At 37.3% G+C, this 23,180-nt stretch overlaps 1 protein-coding gene across 1 annotated transcript; it reads left to right on the top strand.

Annotated features, from left to right (window-relative positions):
• The first annotated feature begins 8,206 nt into the window (after positions 1–8,206).
• npy8ar (neuropeptide Y receptor Y8a) lies at positions 8,207–18,437 on the top strand. The gene is made up of 2 exons (XM_065257706.2): positions 8,207–8,396; positions 16,611–18,437. The coding sequence occupies exon 2, from the start codon at positions 16,712–16,714 to the stop codon at positions 17,852–17,854; it is 1,143 nt and encodes a 380-aa protein (XP_065113778.1). The 5' UTR covers positions 8,207–8,396; positions 16,611–16,711; the 3' UTR covers positions 17,855–18,437.
• The last annotated feature ends 4,743 nt before the right edge of the window (positions 18,438–23,180 follow it).

Here is a 23,180-nt window from a genome sequence, read left to right as displayed (position 1 = left end):
TTTGCATTTTCAGACCAAATATAAATTGCAAAGGTTTATGAGTGCATGGGGGGGAAATGTAATTTAAGTACAGAAAGCTGTATCGCACATCAGCCATTGTTCATATCATTAGTTGCAGTGCATTTATTGTTTATGCTCTTAAAGCAATCATTTTTAATTAAAAATCTGATTGTTTACTCACCCCCATGTCATCCAAGATGATTATGTCTTTTTTGTTCAGTCAAGTAGAAATTAGGTTTTTTGAGGAAAGCATTCCAGGATTTTTCTCCTTATAGGGCATTTTGGTGGACCTCAACAGTTTGCAGTTTCATTGCAGCTTTAAAGGGCTCTAAACGATCCCAAGGCATTCTTATCTAACGAAACGATCGTCATTTTCGCAAAAAAAAAAAAACTTCTTGTCTTGCACTAGCCGTGTGATGCTCCAGCGTGACCTTATGTATTACGTAATCACGTCGAAATGTTACGTATGCAAATCTACCGCTCCAGTGTTTACGAGTGTTGAGAAAGAGGACTGTTCTTACATTTTGGAATGTGGAACTTTGTGTCAGTTTATTGTTTAAAATGGTTTGTAAGTGTGTGTTTTACATATGTAACGCATGTATAAAATATCACCATAATCCAAGACAGACAGGAATGTAGCATTTACAAGTTGTTTTTTTGCTTTAAAAGATAAACATGACTTAATAAAAAACTAAAAAAACTAATTTCAATCTGTTTTTTAACCAAATCTTGGATATGCAATGTAAAAGACAATGATTGATCAATAGTAATGCCCAAGTACCTGTAATGTGACATTTCTTCAATTTCTGTTCCAGAATTTGTGTCAATGGCCGGAACATTGTTTTTAATGAATTGTCCACGAGTGAAAGTCATGACTTTAGGATTTTTAACATTTAATACCAATTTTAAAATAGCCAGATTTTGTTGCAAAATGTTAAAAGCAGATTGTAAATTTGTGATAGCTTGACCTACTGTGGACCCAGAACAATAGAGAACCGTATCATCAGCATAATAATGATAGTTTGTATTATTTATATTACAGCAGAGATTGTTTGTATAAATAATAAAAAAGAAGAGGCCCAAGGATTGAGCCTTGAGGCACCCCTTTTGAAATAATATTTCAAAAGGGGTGCCTCAAGGCTCAATCCTTGGGCCTCTTCTTTTTTTTTACACAGGCAGAAGTGAGGCCATCTACTCCTTGTGAGCTACTGCCCTGCAGATGGCTGTCCTTAGCTCCAATCCCAAACAAGGTGAACCAGGTAATCAAGGTGTTCAGGGTTGCTTGATAATAACAGACAGGAGCTAAGTTGGAACTGAAGTCTGCAGGATGGTAGCTCACCAGAAGCAGGGTTGGAGACACATATGGCCTCTCTGTGAAGAACCTTTAAAGCATCTTCATTTTTAAGATGAGTTGACACTCAGTGGTGCTTGACTTGCACCCTGGTTGAATCAGAAGTAAAGAACAATTTAGGATTTTTAAATGCAGACCCACATCTCTACTCAGGGTGGGTCTTTTAACAAAGTTTGTTCAGCCAGAGCCTATTGAGACACATCTGGTTCACCGAGGGCTTCTGATAAGCGGCGTGATTTCAAAAGGAGATAAAACCGTAGAGAATTACAGCACAGTGAAAGACTCTGTGGATGTCTTTACCCTCAGGGTGACTTTTACCCGGTCACCCGCCGTCTGTGCATTGTGAGAGAAGATTTCAATATAATTGCCCATTCCGGAAATGACAGATAAGGTGTCAGATTTGAACTGATTGGACGGCTTGAAAACTTGCTGGAAAAAGTATACTTTTTGTCAAATATATATTTTTAAATCTATTTAAGATTACAGCCTAGCTGTCAGATAAGGTCAACAGTTCATTTATTTTTTGAACGCAGTGTCTTTATTAAGCACACGCTTGAGCAATCGCTGCCCTTTCTTCTGGTCAAAAGGAAATCTGCATAATGAGCTAAGAGGGCGCGTAATTGGCCGTGTAAACCATTAAGAATAAATGCATGTAATTAAACGAAGGTTTGATTGTACACTTGTGACCTCATCAGCTGGCAGATTTGGACAGTGAGGTTGCTGATGTCATACTTGCGTCGGTGTGACACCACGGGGCTGGATGCTCTCCCACACCACTGGCAGACAAACCTCCATCATCTCCTGCCATCTGGCCTTTGATTAGATCACCACAGTTATTTTTTTTTGACAGCTTTTCATTTCCCACTGAGCTTTAAATGCACCATCTTTTTTTCAGATGGGAACGGCTACTCTGCTGGCTGACGGAAGAGGGGAAGAAGAAAAGGGAAACATTCATTTGAGCTTGACATCTGACAGGATGCAAGCGACCTCTTTGATAGAAAGAGATTTAATAGTTACTAAATACTAAAGTAATAAATGTGGTGTCTGTTACATGAATAGCATGAATTGTTAGTGAATGGGGCCATCCCTAAAGTTCCTTGCAATACGACTTTGACTACAAACACGCACTTATATCCTGCTTCGGCAGTCCAACTGCAAAATCGCAAATATTGAGGAAAGCTCAGAATAAAAATGATGTTACAGCACTCAAAAATGTGCAACTGCAAATCCAACGTCAATGAGAAATGCATTTTGTCTCAGCATCCCGTCTTCATGCTGGTCTGACCACAAGCCTTCAATCACATCACAAGCAACTTTATTCCTTTTCATTGACACAACACATTACACCCGGACCACCATGGTAAATGTGATTTCACCAAGTAGGATGTGATCCTGGATCTACACCATTGTTGGTCTTGGATCAACATTTTCATTCACCAATTAGATTGCAGGATTATGTTGGATTTTTAGGATTGGGTTTGGGGCTTTTAAAAATACCCCTCAAAGTATTATTTCACACTAATTTGAAGGTTTAAAAATGGTTAGGGTTTGAGGTAAGGGTAAGTGGGGAATCTTTGAATAAAACGTTGATCCAGGATCACATCTTCTTACTTGGTGAAATCACGGCGACCATCAAACCACAGACCAAAATAATTTCTACTCTTCCTCATAATCTTCCTCCTCATCTACCACCTTAAAAAAAATTTGCACCCTCAGATTCCAGATTTTGTATCTCAGCCAAATATTGTCATATCCTAACAATTACCATACATCAATGGAACGCCTATTTTATATTTCAGATCAAATGCAAATAGTGAGGCGAACAAGAGTGACATGTCGATGAGAGAGAAAAAAAGAGAGAGGCATGATGTCTGATCATGGTCATCGAAATATGTTTTCAGTGGACACCCGAGAGAAAACAGCAAATACATCAATGCATTAATGCATTTTTCAAGAGGCTTTGTTTATATGTCCTGTTTTCTCTTGCTTTTCATTTAACATGTGTAGAGAAACATCACAATGAAGAGCATTAGCTGTAACACATCTAGGTCTGCTCAGACAGCATGAATATAACCAAAACATCATCAAAAAGTGCAGGCATACAATACGTGCTACTGCATAATGAAGGATTACAGTCTTAGATAAAGATCTGTTGTGTGTTATGTAACAGATGCTACAGCATTTTAGGCTGATGTTTTCAATGCAGTACAGATTGTTTATTTAGGTATTCGAGCTGAAATTACTAAACAATGCAGTGTGACATCAGAGACTTAGTAAGCTCATTCCATCATGACTCAAGAGAGATTTTCCAGGGATTTCCCCAGAATGCTTAGTATTAAGCCTTACAAAAGTTAAGACTCAGATGTGTTTGATTTCTCAAGAGCAAGATCAAGGCACTTACAGAGGCCAAAATATCAGCACCCACTTTATTGCATAGCGATTTTCCAGAATAGATTGATAACAATTGTATACAAAGATATTGACCTATGACATAAAATCATACAATCATAAAAATAAACATTTTCTCTCTGTAAGTATGGTTTAAGCAGAATTTTGAACAGTTCTCATCTATTTTGATTATCATATACCTGGCATTTCAACCCAGTATAACGAAAATATGTACCTATAGTCACGTAAATTTATGAGTCTTTTCCGTGACACTGACACGTTTTTTTCACCTTTTTGCGTGAACGTCACGCATTTCTGTTTACGTGTCACTGTCACGTATTTGTTACTCAACTGTTTTGTCCTATTTTCTTACCATTGTCGCTTTGGTTTAGGGTTAGATTTACATAAAATGACATCCTTACCCAAACCCAAATCTAACCCTAATGCCAGGCGACAATGGTTTAAGAATCATAAAATATTTTTAAAAAATCATGAAAAAAAGGTATAAATCAATACTTAAAGTGACATCCTAACGCTAAAACACCAAATCTAACCCTAAACCGAAGTGTCAATGGTTTGAAAATAGGACAAAACAGTTAAGTAACAAATACGTGAGAGTGACACATAAACAGAAATATGTGATATGTTCACGAAAAAAGGCGGAAAAATGGGTCAGTGTCACGGAAAAGACTCACAAATTTACATGGTACATAATTTCGTGTTACAACCCAGTCTCACCCCATGTCGTCAATATTTGACGACACTTGACCATTCGTCATATGTTGACGCGAAGGGTATACCTTTCGCGTCATTTTTTGACGAACTGGGGACTTCAATACTATTACGTCCGTTGCATTCTCTTTCCTACTTTCTTACCATTTCCGCGTCGGTTTAGGGTTAGATTTACATAATGACATCCCTACCCAAACCTAACTCTAACCCCAACACCAGGTGACAACTGTTTCATTTCGCGTAGACTGTTTAATTTTGCGTAATCTAACCCTAAACCGACGTGAAAATGGTAAGAAAATAGGAAAGAGAATGCAACGGACGTAATAGTATTGAAGTCCCCAGTTCGTCAAAAAATGACGCGAAAGGTATACCCTTCACGTCAACATATGACGAATAGTCAAGTGTCGTCAAATATTGACGACATGGGGTGAGACTGTGTTACGTTATACAGGGTTGGGCGGTTCCTCAGCTCCCATGGCCTAATAGGATATAAAAGATTTTCATTTCAGAAATTTTGCAGATCTAGTGCACCCCCACAAAAATAAATAAATAAATGCAGGGTTGTCTTTAACCTCTATTTGGCCAAAATATGGACAAATAATCGTAAATTTTTAATCTAAAAAATGTCTACATTTGACCTAACCAGGTTGAAAAAAACAACAACATTGCTTTAAGAGCACCAATCCTCTGACAGAATAGCTGGAGCTACAAAAATGTACGGTATGTGGAAAATAATGTGTTTTTTGAACCAGAAACCACATGAACACATTGTTTTAAACCAAATACACATAATTACGTTGTTTTTTTAACAATGAAATAGGTGCCCTTTAATAGTTGGGTTAGCATGTGTCATTGATGCATTGATTACATGCTCAAGTTTTCTTATAGTTGCCTCTGCATATTAAAATCACAATGAAATTTAAATTAAAAACTTATTTTTTTTAACAAATAACTTATCTGTGAGCTACATTATAAAAAAAAAAAAAACATGTGCCCTTATGAACATAAATCAAAAACGCTAATCTCCTACCCTCCTCGAAACGATTTATCTTTACTTTCGGTCACAAGCTATCGCACGAGAGCGAGACCTGGGGAAAAGATTGCAGCGATTAGCAAATAGCAACATGATCCAACTTCTAACGATCCAATTAGCTCTCGATGGACAAATTCAAGTCCCATCCTACTTTTTTCTTATTTCAAAAGCCGTTTCACTCTGATATACGTCACGGTGCGGAAAATAAGACAATTGCTACTTCCGTTTCATTGTGACTTTAAATTGAAAAAAGTAATTTAACTTTAATTTTTTATCTTACAGAACATTTGCATTAGAAGTGCATATATCCATTTAAACTACAAAAAACCCCCCTAATATTATAATTCAGACCTATTTATGAAGACCTTTGGCTTCAGCTGTTTACTTGCTCAAATTGCTCTAGTTCTGCACTTGAAGGTGACTCCTAAGCTCCTAAAATAACTCCCTAAGGTGGTACAGAGAACATCATTTATCTCAACGGAATAAACTGTAAAGATCAAAAACCAAATAAAAGATCAAAAAAATCACATTTTGACAGCTTCCCCCGGCAAGGTCTCTTATATAAGAAGTGCTTTACATGACACATTGGCCAAAAATAGCATCGACATGAAGAGTAAATCATTTCAGATAAGAACCACATAGTAGCTGTATTGGGTTCACAAATCCAGGTCTCGCCATCTCTGACTGCGACGCACCTGCCAACAAAAGAAATCCCACAGCGCATCTATTCAAACAGATGCGTGTGCTCTTTGTGATTTATTTTCCTATTTCTCTTGAGATTAGAAAGATTGTTATTTGCAATGACAGTTTCTTCTCCTGCGTGCCTTCATTGTCTTGCATGCTCTGTGCATTTTATTATCATCTGTCTGCAATCCTTTTCCCAGGGCTTGAAAACTCATTATTCACATAAATTGATATGATTACCAGCTCTCAACAATACAGATTTCTTGGATTTCATTTGTTCTTAAATCATACTGACATGTTGAAATGAAGCCTTAATTGTGTCACGGAAAAGAATGTCAGAAGAAAGTAATACGTTGAGTTGGAGAGTTACCAAGCAGGTGCAGGTGAGTTGTGCTTGTGCATGACAGCAGCATATTCTTATTGTATTGTTCCACAATTTTTTTTATTGTAAATAAATCCAATAAACTCATAAGACATCAAACTTTCCCTATTTTGCATAGCATAGATAAAACATTATTGTTTCTAATTAAACTAACATGGTATTTTAAATGGTAACACTTTATTTTACAGTGTCTTTGGTACACAAGATGCATGTGATAATGAGGACACATGAATAAAAAAAAAAAATTAAGCTCACAGATAAGTCATTTGTAAAAAAAAAAAAAAATACCACAATATTCCAAAATAAATTACAGTTTTTCATTTTATTTTCGTGGCGAGTTTAAAATATATGCTAAAACACCATAGACTGTGAACTATGAATTGTGGTATATTTCTGTCTTCAGGATTATTTGGGCGGGGCTAAAACGGTGGCTCGATGACGCACTGGAGCCATCAAACATGGCCCTGCAAACGGCAGCTTTCACGAGTGGGCGTGGTTTCGGCGCAGACAGCTGACACGCCCCCAGCGTTTGAAAGCAGAGAATCCTGCCTGTTTTTCCAAAATTGTATTAACTTAATTTATTTACGTGGCGTTTTTTTAATCATTCACATTTTTTGTAGTGTGACACACTGAGAATCCAGACTTTATACTAACTTTATGTACACTGTGAGAAAAATTGTCAAAATGCTGTCATGGACCAGCGCCCTTCAAAAATGTCCTATTAGGCACAGATATGGCCAATGTTATACTTTGAATATTTGATCATTATAAGGATAAATATTACATGATAGTAATGTTGTATTGACTAATTGTAGGTTTATAAGTTTTAGTAAATAATTTTTGTTAAATATATTATTTTTATATTCATATTTTATTTTATTTTTATATTTATATTTATATTCATATTTTAGTATATTTTGTTACCTTCTGCTTGGATCAGAATAATCCTACTTTTTGTGATCAAACAAATCCCAATCTTATAAAACGTTTTGAACAACGCAAAGTGACTATTTGATCCAAAGCTAGACCGGATTTTGTTATCCGATCCAAATTCAGATCCATTTTTTTTTTTTTTTTTTTTTGAAAACCCCATTTTGAAATTTTGACCGAAATCCAATGGATCTCATTGAACAACTGGCTCCTGATGTTTTAATGCTCGGAAAATACATTTAAAAGCATTATAAAATGGTAACTTTATCTTTTCGACTCTTTTGACACCCTTAAACCGTTTCATCGGGCGCACGTGAGGTGACCGATATCGATATCAGAACTTTACTTCCGGTTTCTGTAATGGGCTGAATAGTTGCTGAAACTGAACTCTTAAATAAATACCTCGTCGAGACTTCACAAACTTTATTGTCAATATTAAAGATATCAAGGATATATGTTCATATTATGTAACTTAGAAAAACAGAAAATTACAAAACATGACTTTAGCTGGGTTTTCACAATCACGTTTATTTTCAGTGAATTATTGATAAGCACACGGTGACATTAAATTACATCTTAATGAACCTATCATAAAAGTCAACCCTGACTGACTGTTAAGCGATTCAACGAAACAACTGAACAACCAATCGAGTGATAAACTAAGGTTCGTGTGAAGAGGAGGCAGGAACGTAATTCACATTCACCGCAAAGTTTCCCAGCAATTTGATCTGAGCATCTCTCTCTCTCTATCCTCCACAACTACACACCCGCGGTCGCGTTCACAGCTGATGCTGATGCTGTTTCAGATACAGAGAGTTTCAGCATCACCTCACGCGTCATTCAGTCGAGTTCGGGTTCTCCATCGTATCGGCACGGAAGAAAACACATCGTTACTGGTAAGATTGCATGCATTCAAAAAGATTAAAGAATTTTAAGTATAAACCAACCCTGTTCGTTTATATTGGGTGAACAGTTTGTGTTTTTTTAAAGCATCTAATGGAATTTCCTCGCATTTTGGCGAACAGGAGTTATGTGACTGATTTCTTCATTATATAATCTGCGTCTATGGACATGACAGCCAGTGTGTGCTTTAAAAAAGCACGTTCAGATACAATCTTTATCAGATACTTATTATAGGGATGCTAATGAAACTTCTACTTAAAGTCATTGGACGAATAGCAGAAGCAATTGGCTGAGGTTGGTGCACATAACCAATCTGTTCATGGCGCATAATGTGACTGCTCATCTCTATTGATGGACATTGTAAGTGACAAAGGGTGAAAAAAAGGTTAACTGTTGCCTCTGGGTTGAAATTTGGGAATTGATTGAAAGATCCGACTGACAACTCGAGATTAACTCGAGCAGTAACTGTTAAAAAGAATAACCACCTTTCCTGAAGCAAGATTCGAAAGCAGTTATGTCACAAAATACCCATGTGCAACACTTGTGCAATGATGATCCCAGCTTGCTCTTGTCAGGACTTGATATATTGTTGATGGATTTCTCTGTTGTGCGGAGAGATGTAGGATTAATAACTGCGACTGGCGTGTGAAGAAATGTTATTAGACTTTAATGCATGCCCGAGTCTTTGTTACGGTGTATCCCTCTTGGCTATTTGATTGACAGATGAAAAGGCACTGAGTTTTAATCGAGTGTTGGTGATAGTGGTGTTTTTTCTGAAAACCTTCTTAAAGTAACCTTGCACCTTCAGGATAATGCTGCTTAGATAGACCCTACATGGTCCAGGTGTAATTTGGCAATATGTCACTTTTTACATCCGGTGCTAGACTTCACATTATCAGGATCACATTATAAGGTGTTCCTCTATAACTCAACTGGAAGCGTTGCATTAGCAGCGCCCAGGTAATACACATACGAATATAAATTGTATGTTGTTGTAATGCAGTCCCTTTAGATAAAAGTGTGTTGTCAAAAAAAGCATAAATGAAATGATATGAATCCATGTTTAAAGGTAAAATTTTAACAACATGCTTGTGAACAATGCATACAAAAACCTGTCCTTGAACCATTTAGCCAAAATGTTTTTTCTTTGGCATCGTGTAGCACCTTCAATACATATCTTTGGAGTGTATGCAATTTTCCATTTGATTTGACAAAAAGTCAAACAAATACATTTGTCAAGGATGACACAAAAAACTTATTTCCATTGTGGTTCCAATCACCTTTGCTTTGCACAAGCACAATGCATTACGAATGGAACAACCATTGAATGTGCTATAAATCTTGCTGGAAATAAACAGGTAAAAACACGGCTATACACATCGTATAAATCGTAGGTCTTGAATGTTTATATTCCTTTCATATTTTCCTGCGTAGGACTAGAAAGTTCAAGGTTAAAAAAGGTTTAGCTGTGCTGCATTGAGTGATTTCCCAGTAGACAGAGCCTCCATACGTCCGTCTGATTTGAAACCATGTTGGGATGTGAGTGGAAGCCATGCAGACATAAAAAGCTTCGGATGTAAACATCTAAACATCAGTAGGTGGATGTGATGCAATTTGATGGATTGTCAAACTTTGTCATCCAGATGAAGATGCAATGTCTGGAAAAGAAAGATTTTTTTTCATGACACCACTGTTATGCTTGAGCTGTCCCCTGGTGTACAGATTTCAAACACATGCTTTTCAGAGAGCGAGGAGATGCCATGTGATTCTAAAGGGCACTCGGAGGCGACAAGGGTGAAATTTTAGACAGGAGGAGTAACCAAAGCCCCGTGGCTCAAATTAATACGTTATGAAAGGATGACTGTAGTTGCCGAAAATGAACAGTCTGATAATTCTTTCATCAATGTCTCTCAAACCTGTATGTCTTTTGTCTTATTGTGAATTCCAGGTTAAAGTCATAATCTAATAATGAGATCAGGAACACCAAAGTGTGATCTCAATCATTGATTTGTCATTGATTTAAATCTTTGACTTGACCTTACTTAGGCCTAGTCCACAAGGACACGGGTATTTTTTTATGCGGTTCAACCGTTCGTCCACACGAAAATGCAGTATCAGGGCACTGAAACCAAACATTTTTGAAAACCCGTGCCAGGGTGAGGATTTTAAGAAACGCCGGTTGCAGTGTTGTCGTGTAGACAGTAAAACCGGGGTTTTGCCTTGCGACGCCACTTTTGTTAGGCTTCTGATTGGCCAAGGTGGCTTTATGATTTGGGTCATATCACCGCCTGCTGGTGTGGCATGCTCTTGACAGGGCTTGATAGAGTGTTTGGAGATGAGGACGGAGATTTATTTTAAACCGAGCATGTGTGGACGTGATTTTTTCGGTGGAGATACTCTGGTTATAAAAATACCCGTGTCCGTGTGGACTAGGCCTGAGTATTACAGATATTCAGATTATATTTTCAAAAAAAGATCTTCACGTTATGTAGGATGATTTTATAAACCAGCCTGATCTCACGAGAATTCGTAAAATTTTTACGAGTCGGCTAATTCGTATGAATTAGTACAAAGTTAATCGTGCAAAAACCTATCCAGTGTCACGAGGTTTCGTGATATAGTCACGTAATTTTTTTATTCTTTTTTTGTGATATTATCACGAATTCCTGTTTTCGTGTGATTATCACGTATTGGTTACTCAACTGCTTTTTCCTATTTTCAAACCATTGTCACTTCGGTTTAGGGTTAGATTTGGTGCTTGCATTAGAATGTCACTTTATACATTTGTTTATACTATTTTTTCTGATTTATTTTTTTATATGTCGCCTAGCATTAGGGTTAGGGTTGGGTTTGGGGAGGGATGTCATTTTATGTAAATCTAACCCTAAACTGAAGCGACAATGGTAAGAAAATTGGACAAACAGTTGAGTAACCAATACTCGATAATCACACGAAAACAGGAATTCGTTAATACGATCACGAAAAACGCGAAAATTCATGATAATATAAATAAAATAAAAAAATTACGTTACTATAAAACTAAATTTCGTGAGACTGGGCTGGCAAAAACATACGATTATCATAAAAACAATAACAAAACCCCACCCCTAACCCCGACATCACCGGGATCAAGGCAAATCTTTAAAAATGTATGATTGTGGTCGTACAAATTAATACGAATTAGCCATTCGAGATAGCGTTAAGAAAACAGTAAATCTGAAAAAAACAATACTTTAGCTGTGTTTTCACAGACTGGGTCACAAATCATCAAAAAAATTGTTCAAAGATGACTGAATATATTTATTTTGGGGTAAACTGTTCCCTTAAGGACACATAGCTGTATACATCTCTGTGAGTTTCATCTCCCCACAAATAAATGACTTTTATAAAAGCACATATCAGCTGTCCTGATTGTCCAATAAATAGACTTGCTCTGCGTCCCTTGGCTGTCCAGAGGGATTTAAACCGTACCGCCTGAAGTCACTTTAAGATATTACAGAAGGACTATTACTTCTATGCTAGGTTTTGAATTGCCATTCACTGTCTTATGGAGAGACTCATTTATATAAAAGCTCATTAGTTTGTCTCTGCTTCAGTGCAACATCAGCCTGCCGCTCTTTATCTTTGCAAATCAGACCTCTGGTGAACCTGCATCCATAATGTTGTTTTTATGACATTGTCCTGTTAATAAAGGTCAACGGAGAGCTTGTTCAATAGAAAGAGAGACAATTCAGCTGATATTATGCAAGAGTGGACAAGCTGCATAAAATATGTAAATGCTGTCTGTATAAACAACATCATTATTTTGGGTTATCAGAACAGATGTGATTGCATATAACATGCAAATATGTTTTATAGGATACATGAAAATATTACATTTATATATATTTTTGAAAAAAAAAAGGATCTGGGTTGCTATGCAGTTGCCAGGAAATTCTGGGTGGTTGCTAGGGTGTTGCCTCTGTTATTCTTGTCCATATATGTGACCCCGGACCACAAAACCAGTCATACAGTCGAACGGTTATATTTTTAGCAATAGCCAACAATACATCATATTGGTCAAAAGTATTGATTTTTATGCCGAAAATCATTAGGATATTAGTCAGTGTCGGCTCGTGACTGCTCTTCCGAGGGGCGCAAATTCAAAATATTTAAAAGTGTCAAATGTGTTGCTCGTGTTTTCAAAATATTATGTGTTTGTTGAGGCACTTAAGGCAGTGGTTCTCAAACTAAAATATGACATTTTCAATTAAATTAATTTATCATACATTTTGGGCAGTTAAACCTCAGAGAAATAAGGCACTACATTGTATAATTTAATAAGTTTTGTGCAATTAAAATTCTAAGTTGTTTTATGTCATTAATTTTATTTGGATGGGGGTATCCTACACAGGGGGAGCAGATAAGGGGTGCACGCCAAAAGTTTGAGGACCACTGACTTAAGGATAGTGTTTAAATAATTTCCCCTTTAGTATGAACATTAATAAAAGTGATGCTTGGCATAGCAAACACATCTGCTTAAGGAAATCATTAGAAGTCTGTGGAAATGATTTGCCTGGGGTTGATCGCCCCCATTCATATTTATTTATTGTACAATGACATCAAGGGTCCATTTAATCAGAGGTTATGATAAGCCTGGCAAATCTCAAGGTTATTACAACGCTGTCAATTACCTCGGCAACTCAAGCCTGCTAATATGAATCAAATTGCATCCAAATGCCTGAGAGAATAATAAACTACCAATTAAAGGTCGCGGTTCACCATTAGTATTCCACTGGAGTTAGTCTAGCTGATAGTAATGTAAGAGTTTTCTCTTAGTAATGCTAATTGTCTGGCAAAAGTGTTTATGCTGGTTATAGTTGGGCTCAGGCGGGCAATTAAGCTGAGAAAAAAACTGACAGCTACAGCGAAGAGGTTTCAACACTTGAAAGCACACATCTAACTTTCTGTCTAAAAACTCTTCAAGGTTATGAAGTGAAAATGCTTTGGTGCAATGCACTCTTTTGGACCCAATCTACTGGATACAGTCGGCACCTCGCAAACAATTTTGCAATTTTTCATGTTTTTCAAAGTCTTCACTAATGTACACTAACTGTTAAAGGCGGGGTGCATGATCTCTGATAGCCAATGTTGACATTTGAAATCATCTAAACAAACACGCCCCTACCCCACTGGACCTTCTTTTGATAGACCCACCCACATATACGCAACCCAGGCAACGATGTCGGTTAGTAGACACGCCCCTTACTGCTGATTTGCTACAAGTGTGTTTTGGTACTCAGCCCGATTCCCTTTTCCAAAGTGTTTTTCAAAAATCATGCACCCTGCCTTTAATGATAATACAGTTTCTATCACATTATACAACAGTACAAAGTACTACAATAACACGAAATGTTTTTTCAAAAGCATTTCAATGCATAGTGCACATGAGACAAAACGAAAACTAAAATAGTTTGCGGTGTTGTGGCTTTCTTTTGGTTTTAGTAAATTACTTTTAGTATAAATATAAAAAAGTCTGTGTAAAGTCCGATATTAAATGTGTTCTCTGTTTGTGACACTACAGATGAATGTGATGTTAACCACAAATGTTAAAGATAAAAAACGGCAAATAAATAAAATAAGCTTTCAAACGCCGGGTGTGTCACTGCTGAAACCACGCCCACTCACAGGAATTCTGCCATCTCTCTTAACTTTCAAGTATGGCTATAACCTAAATAGACCGTGTCCCAAATGGTGCACTTCATGTGGACTTTCGGTCTTGTGTGCCTTAAATTGCACGTGCTTGCTTAGTCTACGAGTCCCTAGGGTGTTCTATCTGTCATTTTTACGCTTTCAAGTGTGCTCATTAGCGCCCTCTTTGCCCCCTTGACTGCAGCAGGCTTTGCGCACTTTACTAACCCATAAGGAATTGCGAAAGAGCAATCAGGCCAATCAGATGATGGAAGGGAGGAATTCACACTGACGGGCAACTTCTCTTCCTATTTCCTGCGTGACGCTCAAGTCTGTCCCAAAATATGACTTCGGTGCACCCACATGGACTCGCATCAAGGGTCCCTAAAGTCTGCACTACATGATGTCATAAAAGTGTGGACTCTGAGTGTGCCATTTGGGACAGGGCCATGGATGGATGTAATTGTGTTTGGGGTGGGGCCATACTCGGTGGCTCCATTGCATCATCAGGCCACTGCCCAAATAATCCTTAACACAGAAATTTGGAAAACTGTTTAACAGTTTCTTTGTAATGTTTAAGTATAGAGCAGGAAAGTAGAGACTGAAGAGAGCCGGGATTCAAACTCGAGTCGCCTTATGTCCAGTGTTGGGGAAAGTTACTTTTAAAAGTAATGCATTACAATATTAAGTTACTCCCAAAAAAAGTAACTAATTGCATTACTTAGTTACTTTTCATGGAAAGTTATGCTTACGTTACTTTTTAGTAACTTTTGCGTTACTTTTTCTTGCCTGAGGCTTGATTTCCCTCAGGCCTTGCAGGTCTTTTTTATGACTGAAATGTTTTGCTTTCAGAAATTGCATATTTCATCACAAAAATGTCGAGCTTTGGTCTGCCATCTCAGTTTCTGACTCCCACACATGCGTGTATGCATAGAGTGCATAATGTGACTACGTTTACTTTAATTTAGTACAACATTTTTTAATCAAATTAATTCAACTGAAAAGTAACTTTAAAAAAAGTATCTCAAATATTAATGTGTACATTTATAAAGTAATGCGTTACTTTACTCGTTACTTCAGAAAAGTCATATTATTACGTAATGCACGTTACTTGTAATGCGTTACCCCCAACTTCCTCTTTTAGTGGAAATGCATCGATCAAAGCTGTGCCTTTTTTCTACCTTATACCTATAAACATTTTATAAAACCTTGGGTGTGTTATATAAAAATTGAGATGAGTCAATTATTTCTGGCTTATATAATTTCACACAATCCTGAGTCACTCTTCACACACAGAAACCTTCATTTCTGATGCCTTTGGATGTGATATACATGTTGTCGGTATAGCTGTTAATGCTATGCTTTGTATTCTGTGTTAAAGAACACTTACAGAAATCGATAGGAGGAAAGGATTTGATATCATACTTAAATGTCACAAATAGTAATTAATTCAATGTCAAGATTAAAACAAAACTCAAGTCAAATGCTCAAATGTCATTTTTGTTGCATAATAGTTTATAATTCAAATCATAGTGAAACTAAGTTTTGTACCTTGTAATTTTTGCTTTTTATTTATAGGAAAGTTGAGGCAAGAGACATAATCAAGGTCAGACTCAAACCTAAATCCTATGCACATCCCAATGCACCACCGCTCCGACTAAACAACGTACCAAAAACCTTGACACTGCTCTGTTACTGCGTCCCGAGCACTTCCTCTTGGAAATGCAAATCGAAGTGCATCGCTCTGAAAAATTATGTGTGATGAATGATTCCCATTAGCGCTTGAAGCGTTTGAATGTATAATCTCAGCACTCAGGCATTCCCGAAGTCAGTTTCTCACTCCATGTGAGATGAATGACGTAATGAGCTGGTGTGAAACCTCAGACAGTTGGTTCGGAGGATATTAACAGTGTCTTAATTATGACTCTTACTCGAGCCAGAGATTCGGTGTATCCTGTCATGAGGAAAGTAGCCAAGTGAAATGTTTCATGCAGCTGCCAATCTGCATGCATTAATGGAGAGAAAGTGAACTTTTCCATTTACATATGGATGAGATGAAAATCTCATTCTGTTAGAGATTGATAAGAAACATTGTAGTACATAACCAGTTATAGCATACATATATATGCTATATTGTGATATATGTCAATTTTATCCCATGGACATGAGAGCCATCCCTGATAGCAATAAGCTCCGGGACGGATCCGCAACGGATCCAGACCGGAGCTGTCGGCTTTGGAGCAGATCCGTTGCAGATCCGTTCCGGAGCCTATTGCTATCAGGGATACAAGGCCAAAGAAAAGTGAAATGGATAAATCTGATGAGAAGCCTCCATCTGTCAGCTTAACAGATACAGTGACCTGTCAACATCCTGAGGGACTTTGTGTTAAGAGTGTGTGCTGGGTTTCAAATTGGCCGGTTTATGAAATGATTAAGATTTCACCGAGGACAAACAGCGGTTGGATTGAAAGAGCTTAACCTCTGCCAGATTTAAATCCTTCTCAATACTTCTTTTAACACGTCTTTTATTTTCCCAGGTGGAAGCACTGGCTGTCCAAATGGCGAACCCTAAACAATGAGCAATCCCGCCATTTTGAATTCATCATTACAAAAGACGTTTTTGTGAAGAACGACACCTATGGATGCTTCTTCGTCCCCTACGCCAGAAAACGTCAGCAACAGCACGGCTGGGTTGGGCCAGGTGACATGGGCGGAGTCCAACGTGTGCCCGCCTTCTGTGAGCGGCACGACCCTTCTGATCGTGGCGTACAGCACCGTTATAGCGGTGGGTTTGGTGGGCAACGCCGGTTTGGTCTACATCATATCCAGGCAGAAGGAAATGAGGAACGTCACCAATATCCTCATCGCCAACCTCTCGTGCTCCGACATCCTCATGTGCGTGGTGTGCCTCCCCGTGACTGTCATCTACACCCTAATGGACCGCTGGATCTTCGGAGAGATGCTGTGTAAGGTCACGCCGTTCGTGCAGTGCATGTCGGTCACGGTTTCGATCTTCTCGCTGGTTCTGATTGCTTTGGAGCGACATCAACTCATCATCCACCCCACGGGTTGGACACCCGCCGCCGGGCATTCTTATCTGGCCGTGGCGGTCACGTGGATGGTGGCCTGTTTCATTTCTCTACCTTTCCTCTCGTTCAACATCCTCACCAATGCTCCTTTCCAGAACCTCAGCCTGCCCTTTAACCCCTTTAGCGACCACGTGATCTGCATGGAGCTCTGGCCGTCCGAACGCAACCGCTTGGCCTACACCACTTCTCTTCTGCTGTTCCAATACTGTCTCCCCTTGCTCCTGATTCTGCTCTGCTACCTGCGCATCTTCCTGCGTCTGCGCAGACGACGAGACATGGTGGAGCAGGCCACCGAAGCCCGGCGAAGGAAAACGCGAGGTGCTCAGCGCGTCAACGCCATGCTGGTCGTGATCGTGGTTGCCTTCGCGCTATGCTGGCTGCCGCTCAACGTCTTCAACACAATCTTTGACTGGTACCACCAAGCCCTACCTTCATGCCAGCATGATGTCATCTTCTCCGCCTGTCACCTGACCGCCATGGCCTCCATCTGCGTCAACCCGGTGGTGTACGGCTTTCTCAACACCAACTTTCAGAAAGAGCTCAAAGCAACGCTTCAGCGCTGCCACTGCGGCTGGGGTGTAGCGGAGACCTACGAAAACTTTCCTCTTTCAACGGTGACCACAGACGTTACCAAGGTCACCTCCATGCAGCGAGGGTCTCTGATCAGATCCGAACAGTGCGCTCACCGCTAAAGAGAGGAGAAAGGGAACGAGGTATCGTAGGGGAGGGGGTCGAGGATGAGCTGGCACTGTTTCCATGGAGATGCGGGAATTGCTATGTGGGTTTCTGCATCCGTTCTTACCCAAGAGATCTAAAAACAACCTCTACCCACCGTTGCTACGTTTCAGGTTCAGGTCTTCATGATCCTATAAGAACGCAGCATGGTGTTATGTTAACGACTTATTAAGATGTATGTGGGATGCTCAGGTGTTATTCCTGTCACGATGAACGACTGAATCTCATTAGGAATGTGGTCGTTCCTGTGACAACACTTTTAGGCTGTTGTGTCATGAGAGAAAGGACGAATACATAAGAATGATTTGTAAGACGTTTTTAATGACTGTATCAGATGTTTTTAGCTGACGAACATCGAACAGGACGTTATCATTATAGTGAAAGTCATCTTCGTGCACTCATTTAGTTGCAATCTTCACCTATTCTGTATTTTTAGTTGATGTGGTCATAGATTTTTAAATAAATTGTAACTGTTCCTTTTATTGCACTGGAAAAACTGCACTTTCTTACTTAGTATTTTTGTCTCATTTTCAGTAAAAAAAAAAAGATTTAAGATGTATTTTCTTGATGAGCAAAATAACCTAGGAAAACTCTACTCTAGTTTTTAGACAACAAATATAAACTTTAAGGAAATTAGTGCTAGTGATACTCGAGATTTCTGCTTTCTCTGACTCGTCTCGGTCTCGGTCCACACTGGGAGGAGGACGTGTAATTTCAGACCCAGTCCTCGAGACCAATGCATTTTTTTATGTTAATATTAAAAATCACAGAACACATAACAATAATAATAAAATGCAATTTTGACCGGCTTTATTTGAAAATGACATACCATGTTGCAATGCAAAAATACTGCCATCAGAGCCATTTATTTATCTCTAGAAAAATAGGCAGAAGATGTTGCATGTGGTTGGGATTTTTTTAATGATAGTAAAAGCATAGTCCATATTAAAATGTTAAGACTTCTCCTCAAAACAATTTCCAATCTTAGTCTGTAGGCCTAACTGTTGATTATTAACTGAGTTGATATTAAATCATGAATATGAATCATGTTTTTAAGGTCTTGATCTTCCCTTCAAAGACTCGATCTTGACTCTGACTCGTCGTAGGTGGTCTCGTTCCCATCACTAATTGGAATAAGAAAAATTTTCTTGAAATAAGTTTACTTTTTTCATAAACACTTAATTCAAGAATTTTTTTCTTATTCCATTGGCAGATTTTTTTGCTTGTTTTAAGAACAAATGCCCTTAAATTATATATTTTTTGTCCATAAAATAGACTTATTTTCCTATGTCATTTTGCTCATCAACAAAATACATCTTAATTTTAAAAAATGTGTAGATATTTTTACTGAATTCAAGACAAAAATACTAAGTAAGAAAGTCATTTTTTGCAGTGTGTGTTGCTTTGGTGGGATGCTTACGCTACATTTTAACTTTTAACTTTGAACTGTGAATTGTAACGATGGGATACGTTTATATTTAACGTTTGAGCACTGGTGTTAGCTTAACAATGCTCTCTTTAAATATTACACTCTTTGGGTTTAAATAGCTAGTCTTCATGATGGTGCAGAGTTCAGTTTCAACAAAAACATGAAAGCCTTTATTGTCATTGTATTTTTCTGTATACGATGTTTGCGTTACCGTTGCCTTATAAATAGTAGTTTTGCAGCACAAATAAATTTGGGGACTGAATTTTTTTACACTGTGTTGTTCAGTATCATCAATGATAATTAAACTTGATGTTTTTGAGTAATTGTTAAGGATGAACTCATTTACATATACAGAAGGTAGGTCTCTTTCACAAGGCATGATGTGCAAATATTTTAAATTATCAAGATTATTATTGCAGCTGTCATTAATGCAGCTTTTAATGGGCTGCCACTTGGGCCCTGAGGGGCTTCCACTACACTGCAAAAAATATATTTTCAAGAAAAAAATTCTTAGTATTTTTGTCTTGTTTTCAGTAAAAATATCTAAAAATTCTTAAATTAAGATGTTTTTCTTGATGAGCAAAACGACCCAAGAAAATAAATAAGTCTAGTTTTTTGGACCAAAAATATCAAATTTAAGTGATTTTGTGCATAAAACAAGCAAAAAAATCTGCCAATGGGTTAACAAAAAAAATCGTGAAAATTTTTCTTAAACACAAAATTCAAGAAAAATGCACATTATATTTTTGGTCTAAATAATAAACGTATTTCTTGGGTCGTTTTGCGCATCAAGAAAAAACATCTTACAAAAAAACATCAAAGTGACGAGCTTCCTGAGCTTTGCATAGGGTTATAGTTTTAGCACATAGGGGCCCATCATGGGTCCATATTGGAATTTAAGTGTGGCCCATTAAGATGATGTTGATTAGATCATCCCATTTGGGTCCCAAGTTTCAATCCATTGGGGCACTAAAACCCATTTTTTTTTCAAATAGCTTGGTAATTGTTTTTCTAGAACCCTGCTTTATCTGGATTCACTTTAAGCAAAGTCGTGTGCTCAGAGAGGTCCATGTCAATTATGTGAAATCACGAGACACTTCAATCCATGACATATCATGTAATGAAATCTCAGCCGTTCGAGTGTTAGTGGTGTCCAGGTCAAGGAGCATTTCTTTGAGAGGTTGCTTATCTTCAATCTCACTTGGGTCACTTGTCCTGTCCGGCTGTTTTCTCACCTTTCATTGCTGCACCAGTTTCTCATAAAAGTGGGGCACGTAGATAAAAGCCTTTTCATTTGATCGTTGTTGATAAGATGTGCTACGTTTAAATCCCTATGGATTGTGCACATCACTAACAATGTCTTAAGTGAACATTTCAAGTCTTTTGTTATTTTCAAAACAGCATCAAGTCAAAAAAGAACAAACGCAGCCGTTGGGTTAAATAAACCTATGTTTATATTTGACCCAACAATGGAATTGAAACAACCCAGTAGGTTAAATTACAATTGGTTGGATTCGTCCCATTTTGATCCAATACTGATCCAACATATGCTGGGTTGTTTTAACCCAAAATAACCCTTTGTTGGGTCAAATATAAACATTATCTGTGTTAATTTAAACATTTAACATAAGCATTTTTAGGGTGTATAAATAATTATCATTATTGCAGATCCTTGGCTCCAGCGATGCTCTAATAAAAACAAGTAATTTTTTCAGATATTTAAGATCATCTATCTATAGAGTTAATATGAAACTATTTCTCTGATATCTTAGGTTGTTGTGTAGTGCGCATGGCCTACTAATATGTGATTTATAATAGTGTTACAATTAAGTTTAAGTGCCTGACATTTTAAAATAGTTTTTCAAAGCGCAAGCATAATTCATTGTTAAAAGTTATCGAGTTCAAAAGGTTGGCTGCTTTATGAAGCAGGCTGTAGAAATAAATGAACCGCTTACATTAGTCATAATGAGCCATCATTGTTATTCCTCTTTTTCTTTTGTTCATTTAGCTTTGATATTTCCAATTATGCTGTTACAATTTATTCTTTAAATAGCATCGTTTTGCTCATTGTGAGGCAAATTCAAAGATACAGCCCTTTGTATTGCAAAAGAAATTGTGATTTTATGGTAAACGGGTATTTCATTAAAATTTTATGACATCCATACAGTTGCAGTCTCAGTTTTATGTTTCTCTACTTATTACTTTGCAATCTGATGCTAGTTCAAAGTGCTTTTCTTTCATCTGTAGCATCAAATAAATCTGTAAACAGCTTCAGGACTGTGACCCTAATCTGAGATATAATTTATAAATAAATGCATTCACGATTCAAACTCTCCATTTATAAATGCCTTGAAATATATATGCTTTATTTTCAGATCTCACAATATTTATTACATAATTTTAAATTAATATTAAATTAATTTTAATCTTTATTGAGACATTACTGTCTGATACGTCTTAGGTGCACGGCTGGTGCTCCTAGTTTAAAATGCAACAGATGCATAGATTGCATGCAACGGACAATATTACTTTCCCCGTACATTTTGCAGCTTCAACAAAGCCTGTCTGCTGTAATATATTTGCCAGCTAAGCTTCAAACAAGGCAACAGCAATCCCTAAGGACCATAGTAGGCGCTGTGTGAATTAAGTTCAGCACTGTTCCAGTTCATCCTGTTTATGAAACAATATTTATATGTGGATTAATATCAGCATCAGTCATATATCATACAAAAATATGATTTTTTGGCATTAGGATATAATTTTCATGACAATTGATTTGAATATTTGCCCAAAAATGCTGGGTTATTTTCAACCCAGTGTTGGGTCAACAAGGGACAAACACAATCACTAAATTAAAAAAACCAAGAACATTTTAAATTTGACCCAACAATGGGTTAAAACAACCCAGCACATTTTGCTAAAACAACCCAGCATAGGTTAAGTTACAACCCAGTGGGTTGGGTTCGTACCCTTTGGACTCATGATGTAATACTTATTTGTAGAAGAATTTCAGCATCAGTCATATTTCATAAAAAATTATGAAATTTGAATATTTTTGCATTAGGGTATAATTTACATGACAACTGATTTGAACATCTGCGCAAAATTTCTTGCACTCTAAAAATGCTGGGTTATTTTCAACCCAGCGTTGGCACAGAAAGAAACAAACCCTGTCGTTGTGTTAAATTAACCCAGAACATTTTATATTTGACCCAACAATGGGTTAAAATAACCCAGCACATGTTGCTAAAACAACCCAGCATAGGTTAAATTACAACCCAGTGGGTTGGGTTTGTACCTTTTTGAACCAGGTTGAAAACGACCCAGCATATTTTTAGAGTACATTATATATCATCCTGTTTATGAAACAATATTTATATGTGGATTAATATCAGCATCAGTCATATATCATACAAAAATATGATTTTTTGGCATTAGGATATAATTTTCATGACAATTGATTTGAATATTTGCCCAAATGCTGGGTCATTTTCAACCCAGCGTTGGCACAGAAAGAAACAAACCCTGTAGTTGGGTTAAATTAACATTTTTTTTACACTTAACCCAAAAATGGATTAAAAACAGCATTTTGGGTTAAAACAACCCATCTTAGAATACATTTCTAATTGGCATGTCGGTTTTGTCCCACTTTGGCTCAACAGTGTGTTAAAAATAACCCTGCATTTTTTTTGTATTACAATAATGTTACATTAAAATATTGTTAAAAGTTCTTACACAAAATTTGTTAGCTGTAAATAAAATCAGATTTTGTAAGAATCACCCATTTCCTAATTCACTTTTAACCAGGAACATTTTATTTAGCAACAAAGTTTATTTAAGATCAAAAGTCGTGA

This window comes from Paramisgurnus dabryanus, chromosome 10 (genome assembly GCF_030506205.2).
Source record: "Paramisgurnus dabryanus chromosome 10, PD_genome_1.1, whole genome shotgun sequence".
Classification (NCBI taxonomy): domain Eukaryota; kingdom Metazoa; phylum Chordata; class Actinopteri; order Cypriniformes; family Cobitidae; genus Paramisgurnus; species Paramisgurnus dabryanus.
Note: the sequence above shows the minus strand (reverse complement) of the source record. Positions and strands in the feature narration are given on the sequence as shown.